General features: G+C 54.5%; 1 protein-coding gene across 3 annotated transcripts in view; it reads left to right on the plus strand.

Annotated features, from left to right (window-relative positions):
* The first annotated feature begins 9,393 nt into the window (after positions 1-9,393).
* Triobp (TRIO and F-actin binding protein) overlaps positions 9,394-9,769 on the plus strand; it is a 46,955-nt gene continuing 46,579 nt past the window's right edge. For all 3 annotated transcript variants that reach the window (XM_069999476.1, XM_069999477.1, XM_069999478.1), the window contains exon 1: positions 9,394-9,521. In XM_069999476.1, coding sequence (XP_069855577.1) covers positions 9,422-9,521 — 100 coding nt within the window. In that variant the 5' untranslated portion in view covers positions 9,394-9,421. The remainder of the gene's footprint in view (positions 9,522-9,769) is intronic.

The raw sequence follows: 9,769 nt of genomic DNA on the forward strand, positions 1-9,769 counted from the left end.
CCATTCTTCTAGAGAGTCAGACGAAGAGCTGCCCTGGCCTGGCTCACCCAACATGGAACAGGTGGCTGAGAACACCCCAGGTGAATACTTTGGGACCATCATGCCTGTTCAGAGCCTCTGTGAAAACTCCTTCCACCCTGAGGAGGCCCGTGGAGCAGGACACCAGGTGAGCTGGCTTTCCTGAGTGTTGGAAGGTTTCAGATGGGGACTTGGTGGTGGGCGGGGCCTGGCTGGGCCCTGAACTTACAAACTCAGACGCTTGCTTTCTCCTGCCCTGTTCTTCAGTTTCCCTACTTTATTTATTTATTTATTTATTTATTTTTGTCGGTTGTGGGGCTTGAACTCTAGGCCTGGGTGCTGTCCCTCAGCTCTTCAGCTCAAGGTGAGCACCTTACCACTTGAGCCACAATGCTACTACTGGTTTTCTGGTGGTTTATTGGAGATAAGAGTCGCACAGATTTTTTACTGCCCGGGCTGGCTTTGAACCGTGATCCTCAGATCTCAGCCTCCTGAGTAGCTAGGATTACAGGCATGAGCCACCGGTGCCCTACTTTTGAATTCATTAAAAGCCAAGCATCTGTGGTACATGCTTGTAATTACAGCTCCTTGGGAGGCTGAAGTCTGGAGACTTTGAGGCCAGCCCTATAAAGTTTGCGAGACTCTACCTTCAAATAAGCAGCAAAAAGCAAATAATCATGACAATAATAATGTATTTTTAAAATTTCTCAGTGCTGGGCTTGAACTAGGGAGCCTCCTACAAGCTAGGCAAGTGCTCTACCACTTGAGTCATGCCTCCAGCCCTCAATTTTCCTGGCAATGAAATGGGTTGGTCAGACCATATTAATGTTTCTTAGTCTTCAGTCCCTTCCTTCTACTCTTGTGATTCCCCCCACACACACACACACACACTCCGCAAACTACAGCCTCCTCTGGCCTATTACTTTATTGGTCTTTAAACTGAAGCTCTTTAGTTTTGGGGAGGGATATTGGGGATTGAACTCTGAGTCTTACATGCTAAGCTTGAATTCTACCACTGAGCCATATCCTAGCTCCAATCCAGCATCTGCACTCATCCTGAGACAAAGCTATCCTCCCCACCCCAAAGAGAAAAACTAAGATTACGTCTGACTGGGCGCTGGTGGCTCACCTCTGTAATCCTAGCTACTCAGGAAGCTGAGATCTGCAGGTGGAGGTGTGAAGCCAGCCTGGGCGAGAAAGTTGGTGAGACTTTTTCATTAGCAATAATCCAGACGTGGAGGTGTGGCACAAGTGGTAGAGTGCTAGCCTTGAGGGGAAAAAAAGCTAAGGGACGGCACCCAGGTCCTGAGGCCCCAGTACCAGCACTTTTTTTTTTTTTTTTTTGGTCTGGTCGTGGGGCCTGAACTCTGGGCCTGGGCGCTGTCCCTCAGCTCTTCAGCTCAAGGCTAGTTCTCTACCACTTGAGCCACAGGGCCACTTCTGGCTTATTTTTGCTTTTGCTTTTGTAGTGCTGAGGAATGGAACCCAGGGCCTCATGCATGCAAGACAAGCGCTCTACCACTGAGCCACCTTCCCAGTCCTAGTACCAGCATTTTTTGAAAAGGAGGGGTGGGTAGGGGGAGATGAGCAGGTGTTAGAACCAGAAAGGGTCCACTGGCACCCACTGGAGATTCTCTTCTTGACGTTGCTGAAGGAGTGACACAGGAGTCATCTTCTCACTCTGCGATCGATGTGGTCTGGTGCCAAGCAGGTGTTATAAGGAAACCCAGAGAGCCTGGCACCCACATGCGTGCATGGCCCTGAGTCTCCAGGGGTTCGTCCAGCCTCGACCCTTCACTCTGAGGTCCTGGGTGCCCCTTGAGCCTGGCAGTGGCCACCTCTGGCAGGGACTTCAAATCCAAGATGGATTGGAGTCCGAGGGGCAGGCTAAATTTCCCCTCTCCTTGCTGGGTGCTGGGGCTGCTTAAGTTCTCTGACTACTCTGTTCATGGGACGCAGCCTCCTCATTCCAGGCTCCTGCAGTTCATCTCACCCATGTTAGTTTGCTTTGTTTACCCTTTCTGCCCAGAAGAGGAAAGCTTGCATGTTCCTTTCCACAGTCCATATCTCCAGTAGCAATCCCTGCTCTATGCCAGAGAGCGCTGGCATCCATGTCCTATGCAAATGAGCGTCTTCTCCCAATAGAGGGGGGAGAGGCGGGCCTGAACCAGGAAGATCCTGGATCCAGCCAGCTCTGACCAGCTTTGACTTCCCCCCTCCATCCCACTGACTCCCGTCTGAGATCTCCAGTCATGTCACAATCACTTGTGTCGAGCAGGTGCTTAGAAGGTGCCAGGGAAATGGCGGTCCAGGCAGGAGGCTTTGTGGAGCTGGAAATCTAGTAAGGAAAATGGAGACTAAGAAAGGAATTGTGAACATGATTACTTAAGTATCGTTGTGATCAACACACTAAGGCACAGCCAGGGTCCTGAGGGTAAATGATAGGCCACGGGGAAGGGTTCTTCAATGACAGGGAGCTGCTTGGTGAGCACAGCTTGGGGGCCTTAGCCAGTGACATTGGAGAAAGGAGAGGAAGGGAAATCCTGTATGTGCAAAGGCCCTGAGGCAGAAGGAAGGCCATTAGAGGATGGGGAAGACAGTGAGAAGAAGGGGCAGAGGAGGTCTAGCATGAGGAAACAAAAGAATGGTGGGGCCTGGGTCTGCCTCGGTGTCCCCAGACCAGTGTAGCTTTGTATGCTTGCTGGAAACTTGGGGCTTTACCTTTCCTGAGAGTCATGGGGGACCCACTAAAGATTTTATAAGAGGGAATGGCTGATGTGATTCAATCCACAGTTTTCAATCACAGTGATTTGTGGGCAGAGAATATTTACAAGGAAGAGGGACTGAAGCCAGGTAGTGAGTAAAAATTGGTACAAGTATGACCATCTGAGATTGTGTTCAAAGCCAGCCTGGGCAGACAAACCCAAGATACTTTTTTTGCTGTGTATGTGGTACTGAGGAATCCAACCCAGGGCTTCATGCATGCTAGGCAAGCGCTCTACCACTAAGCCACACTTCCAGCCCTTCATTTATTCTTTTTTCTTTTTGCCAGTCCTGGGGTTTAAACTCAAGGTCTAGGGGATTGTCCCTGAGCATGTGTGCTCAGGGCTAGCCTTCTACTGTTTGAGCCATAACTCCACTTCAGGCTTTTTGCTGGATCATTGGAGATAGAGTTTCATGGATTTTTCTGCCCTAGCTATCTTTGAATCACGACCATCAGATCTCAGTCTCCTAAATAGCTAGGATTATAAGCTTAAGCCCCTGGCACCCAGTTTATATAACCTTTTGGTGTATATTGGGATAGGGTCTCACTATGTAACGAAGCCAGTCTGGCCTTGAAATTGCAATTCTGTTTCTGCCTTCTGAATGCTGGGATTACAGATCAGATGTTTGATGCTCTATCTAGCTATTTCTCTTCCTCTCCACCTTGTCTTCTCCCTCTTCCTCCTCCTATTCCTTGTTTTTAATTTATTGTTATTATTATAAAGATGATGTACATCAGGGTTACAATTAAATAAGGCTTGTAGAGAGTGCATATCTTTTTGGACATCACCCCTTTTCTTCTTCTTGTGCTGGTCCTGGAGCTTGAATTCAGGGCCTGGGTGCTATCCCTGAGCTTTTTTGCTCCAGGTGACTGCTGTACCAATTGAGCTATAGCTCCACTTCCAGCTTCTTGATTGTTAGAGAGAAGATTCTCCCTCACTTTCCTGCCCAGGCTGGCTTCAAATCACAATCCTCAGATCTCAGCCTCCTGAGTAGCTAGGATAACAGGCGTGAGCCACCAGTGCCAGACTATTCTTAATTGCATTTTAGCATTATTCTACTAATTTAACATTTATAAAATTCAATTTGATGTTCTTCCATCATGTATTATATTTAAAATGTACATACTGTTGTGAGCTTTTCACAAATATTTTTACAGTTTGCAGTTTGTTTTAAATTAATAATTGTGTATGTATGTGTGTATGTGTATGCTGGTACTGGGGCTTGAACTCGGGACCTTGAACTGTTGTTTAGCTTGTTTTTTGCTCAAGGCTGTCACTCTGTCATTTGAGCTACACTTCTACTTTCATCTGTTTACTGGTTAATTACAGATAAGAGTCTCTCAGATTTGTCTGACCATGCTGGTTTTGAACCTCAATCCTCAGATCTCAGCCTCCTGAGTAGTTAGGATTACAGGCGTGAGCCCCTGGCACCCAGCTTTATTTTTATTTATTTATTTTTATTTTTATTTTTATTTTTTTGTCAGTCGTGGGGCCTGAACTCTGGGCCTGGGCACTGTCCCTCAGCTCTTCAGCTGAAGGCTAGCGCTCTACCACTTGAGCCATAGCACCACTTTGGCTTTTTTTGCTTATGTGGTGCTGAGGAATCAAACCCAGGGCCTTATGCATGCCAGGCAAGCACTCTACCACTGAGCCACCTTCCCAGCCTTATATATATAATTTATTTATTTATTTTTTGGTCGGTTGTGGGGCTTAAACTCTGGGCTTGGACGCTGTCCCTCAGCTCTTCAGCTCAAGGCGAGCGCTCTACTGCTTGAGCCACAGCGTCACTTTTGGTTTTCTAGTGGTTTATTGGGGATAAGAGTCTCATGGACTTTCCTGCCCGGGCTGGCTTTGAACTGTGATCCTCAGATTTCAGCTTCCTGAGTAGCTAGGATTACAGCCTATTTTTATATTTTTGTCAGTAGTGAGGTTTGAACTTAGGGCCTTGAGTTTGCTTAGGCAGACACTCGGCCTAGCCTCTGGGCCCTGTCCCTTTCCAATATTAATTCACTTACTTCCCATGGTACCTCTGGGATGGTAGCTTGGTTATCAATGCCACTTCTGTGGATGAAGTGACTGAGGCAGAGAGAAATCCCTTGGTGTCTGTGACTCCTCTGCCAAGACTGGGAGAGGAAGCCGCCGGGCGAGGTCTCCCACCTGGAAGTAGAGCGGCCCAGATAGAACCCAGGTCTATCTGAGGCCAGATAGAAAATCAGAGCTGGGGACTGGCCCCTGGGCCTGGGCACATGGGGAGTGAGTGGGCGGGGGAGGGGCAAGGGCACAAGCAAGGAAGAGAGGCCATGTCAGGCTGGGGGTCCTCCTGAGCTGGAATTCTTCCCCACGGCCCAGCTGCTCCCCCCCTACCCTCCTTTTTCATGGGGCACGGTCCCCTGGGTGGCCAAGGCGCCAGGCCGGGCTGTAGATCTGACACCTCGTGCTGCCCAGCCTCTGATCAGAATCTGACTGCAGGGCAGAGGTGAAACTCAAGCCAGCCAGGCCTTGCCGGGCCTGAGTGTGGCTGTAGACACACAGGTCCCCTTCGTGGGGCAGCCCGGGGAAGGGAGGGAGGCCTGCCGGCGGTGGTCTTGTTGGATCCCCAAAGAGCCTGTGTCCCCCCCTGGGGCGCTGGGCAGGCTGCAGCCCAGTGTCCCAGGACGCGGGGCCCTAGGGTCCCCAGGGAGGCTCCCAGCCACCCAGCTCTCAGGTGAGCGGCCGGGATCGGATTCCTGGGTTTTATGTCCTGCATTGTTCTTGGCTGGGCCCAGGCTTATGAAACAGTAATGAGGGGCCCCTGCTGCCGAAGCCCGCCCCTCTAGGGTTTCCACTGCTGGGCTCCAGCGCCGTCAAGGCACGGAGTCAGGGCCTGGGAGGGACGGCCGTGTGGGGGGCCAGAGCCGGAGCCCCCCGGGGAACGAGGGTGCTGACAGCCACCAGCCGCCAGCCAGCACCGAGCCCGCTGCCCAGGTAACCCGAGAGGAGGCGGGGCACCGGGTGCCACGGCCCTGGCTCCCACCGCAGGGGAGGGAGAAGTGGGGGGGCCTGACGGAGGGGGCAGCCGTTCCCCCTGGGTGAGCCCAGCTCTGGCCTTCTTGCTGCGGCCTCGCTGCCGGCAGGGGGAAAGGAACTGCTGGGCTAAAGGCTTAACCATCCAGCCCCGGAACCCCCCCGACCGTCCTGTAGTGTGAGCTTGCTCTGCTCTCCTCTGCTGAGCCCCTCGGACTCCCGTCCCCGACCCCCGCAGCCTCTGTCCTCTCCAGACCCGCTTAGCCTTCCCCAACCCTTGTCTTCTGGCTACAAAAGACCCTTGGCGTCCTCTGTGTATTTCCTGTTCTCAGGTGCACACGCTTAGAAGTTCATTTGTAAATGAACGTGCACTTGTAAACGAACGTGTATTAGTGGACCTAAGGGGCCTGCACACATGTGTGCGTGTGTGTTCTGACATCAGCTCCGTGAGCACGCAGGTGTCCAAGCACCCCGGCCCTGACACACATGATCACCTGCAGCCGGCCCAGGCACGTACACGCGTGTGTACATGCAGGTGCCCACCTGTGCCAGGTGCTCGTGCCAGCCTGGTGGCTCCCGGGGAGGCAGGTGGGCTCCGCCGTGGCACCTCCTTGAGTCCGGAGATCCCAGGAGGAGATGTCTGCCTGCTCCCACCCGCCCCAGCTGGGAGGGGCTGGGGTGGGGGGAGGGGAGGGGAGCCCCACGTGGGTCTGAGCTGCCTCCAATCTGCATCGCCGGTCCAGGAACCCAGGAGCCCTTCCAGCGAGGACCTGCCGTACTGTGACCTGCCCCGCTGCCCGCTGCCCGCTCAGGACCTCCTCAGGGCGACAGCCTCCACTGGCCAGTCCGCGGTGGGCCTGGGCCTCAGGCGGGGACCGGAGAGGTGGGTAGAGACCCCGGGAGCTGGGCCCAGGCTCCCTGGGAGAGCACACCCTCCCCGCCCCACCCACACCCCTTCACAATGGCAGCGTCCATCTGACGAGAGGCTGGCACACATCACGTGGTCAGCCCAGCAGCCTGGGCACAGGCGGGCAGGAGGTGCGCTCCTTGGGTCCCTGGGTGAACTCAGATAGATTGTCCCTGCTTGTGGTGGGGGGTACTGGCCCTGCGGTCCCCAACTTGGCCTGTCCCTCCCCCATGCCCTTGCCTACCCATAATTCCACGGGGTTGGACTCAGCTTTGTCCCAGGGTGTGTGGCCGTTGTGCACATCTGAGGTCCTTTTGCACGGCTTTGAAAGAGGCTGTCTTCAGTGTCACCCCTCACAGCTGTGCTTTGCGCTGAGCTATGGGATTCCCTCCCACCCCAGGCCTCCACTGACCTGAGTCTCCCCCTCTGGGGTTTGGGGACCTGGGGATCTAGGAACCTGAGTCCCAGCTTCAAATCTGGTGGGACTATGAGCAAGTTACCCCATCTTTCTTTGCCCCCTTTATCTGAAGTGGGGGGGACTTAGGATTTAGCTGAGTGATACAGGGTATGTGTTAGGCCCCGGGCCTCAATGTAAAAATAGAAGAAGGGGCTGGGAAGGCGGCTCAGTGGTAGAGCGCTTGCCTTGCATGCATGAGGCCCTGGGTTCGATTCCTCAGCACCACATAAGCAAAAAGAAAAAAGCTGGAAGTGGCGCTGTGGCTCAAGTGGTAGAGCGTTAGCCTTGAGCTGAAGAGCTGAGGGACAGTGCCCAGGCCCAGAGTTCAGGCCCCACAACCGGACCCCCCCAAAAAAAAAGACGAAAAAAGAAAGAGAAAAGAAGGAAAAACAGTTGTTGCCTTAAGAACAGGTGCATCTCACAGGTAGGCATAATTATTTTTTAAATCTCCACTTTCAAATGTAATTTCAAAAAAGTCTGGGACAAATGAAATTGAAGGTCTTTCCTGCAGGACTTGTCAGGGCCTTGAGTGCTGCGGCCTGCAGGGTGGGGTTCAGGTGGGGGTGGCAGAGGAGCATAGAGTCACTCTAGCCTGCTTGCTTCTTTTTGGTGCCCATCCTGGAGCTGGAACCCAGGGCCTGGGAACTAGCCTTGAGCCAAAAGGCTCAAGGGACTACGTGAGCCACAGCTCCACTTCTGGCTTTTTGGTGGTTCCCTGGAGATAAAGTCTGATGGACTTTTCCTGTCCAGGCTGGTGTCAAACTGCAATCCTCAGATTTCCGACTCCTGAGTGGCTGGGATTGTAGGGTTTCCATCCATTACCAGCCTGCCCATCGTAAGCTTAACGTGAGCTGTGTCTGCCCTGGACAGCCTCTCCTTGGCGGGCTTCCTCTCCCCTCCCCGGCTCCTGCCCTGGGTGGGGGTGGGGGGTTCTGCTCTGCACACCGCTTCTCTCGATTCTGTTCCCCTCCATTGACAGAGGGTTGGGGCCTGGTTATAACCCAGCTCTGCTCTTTCTTTTTCTTTTTTGCCAATCCTGGGGCTTGAACTCAGGGCCTGGGCCTGTCCCTGAGCCTCTCTGGGCTCAAGGCTAGCACTTCTACCACTTGAGCCACAGCGCCACATCTGGCTTTTTCTGTGTATGTGGTTCTGAGGAATCGAACCCAGGGCCTCATGCATGCGAGGCAAGCGCTCTACCACTGAGCCACCTTCCCAGCCCAGCTCTGCTCTTTCTTAGCTCTGTGGCCTTGGCCAGGCTCTGGACCTCTCTGACCAGTTTCTGCCTCTGTACCATGGGAGACTCTACGCTCTCTGAAGCAGCCTGCTCCGGCTTGCACCTCTGGTGCATGCGTACGGGTGCCTGCGTGTGGGGAGGGTGGGGTGGCTCATGGGCCTGACTCCTCCCCCAGGGGGGCATCTGCAGCAGCAGGGCGCCCTGAGCAGGACCTCTCCCCCACCTGCCCCCAGCAGGTGCGGGGACCGGGGGGCAGTGCCCCGCGTGGAGGGCCCGGCCGGCTCCCCCTGCAGCAGCTGTGACGAGGACCCCAACTCGGACACCACCTCCGGCTCCGACAGGGACACCCCTGATGAGACCAGCAACTCCTCCTCGCTGGTGAGCTGGGGTCGGAGGTGGGGGGCACATGCAGAGACCCCCCGCTCCAGATGAGGGTTGAGAGCCTCACCGCAGAGCACCGGACCACAGCACGCTGCCATGTTGGCTGGCAGCACTTTGGGCCTCCTGGCTGGCTGGATAAGGGGAGCCCGGGGTGAGGCCTGGTGGGAGAAACAGCCCCCTGTCCACACGGGGATGATTTTGGGGTGAGAAGAACTTGGATGAGTCGCCAAGAGTCTCTTACAACAAGGAGGGTAGGGTGGGTGGGGGCGTGGTAGCCGGCACATTGGCTCTGGCCTGGGCCTGGCTCCATGCTGCTGACTTGCTGACTCCATGCCTCTGATCCCGGCAATCACTGTCCAAAGACAGAAGGAAATGGACGGGCTGCAGTGGGGAGGGCAGCGGGCTCCCCACTATCCTCTGAGTTAGAGTTTATGGAAGTACTGGGGGGGGGGTTTGAGGTTCAGAGAGGGAAAGCAATTTGCTTCAGGCCACACAGCTGGGAAGTGGTGGGGCTAGGATTTGAACCCATGCCTCCCAACGGCAGGCCTTTGGCCCAGGTCTTGGCTCTCAACCTGCTTTTTCTTGTCTTCCTCTGGCAGGACTGGGACACCGTTGAGAGACCGAGGGAGGTCCCCAGCTGGGACGAGCTCACCGTGATGATCCCTCGGAAGCCCCAGGAGGGGGCAAAAACTGACAGCGCCCGCAAGGTCCCCAAGTCCCCGGTCAGAGGAGACACTGCAGGCCAGAGGAAGGAGGGTAAGTCCTCTGCTGGGCTGGTCCCCAGGACCATGGGTGTGTGGTGGTGCCTGAGCCCTGCATCGCCAGCTAGTCATCTCCCTGGTCATCTGGGACCCTGGGCAGGAGAATCTTACCCATAATAATGTTCTCCTATATATGCAGAGTCCAGGATATGCTCTGCCTGCTCACACCTTCTGGCTTAGAATTACCAAGTTGCAAGAGACAGAAGCTAGTAGAGGGCTGGGAAGGTGGCTCAGTGGTAGAGT

Source organism: Dipodomys merriami, unplaced genomic scaffold (genome assembly GCF_024711535.1).
Source record: "Dipodomys merriami isolate MVZ:Mamm:240054 unplaced genomic scaffold, mDipMer1.0.p SCAF_55, whole genome shotgun sequence".
In the NCBI taxonomy this organism is placed as follows: domain Eukaryota; kingdom Metazoa; phylum Chordata; class Mammalia; order Rodentia; family Heteromyidae; genus Dipodomys; species Dipodomys merriami.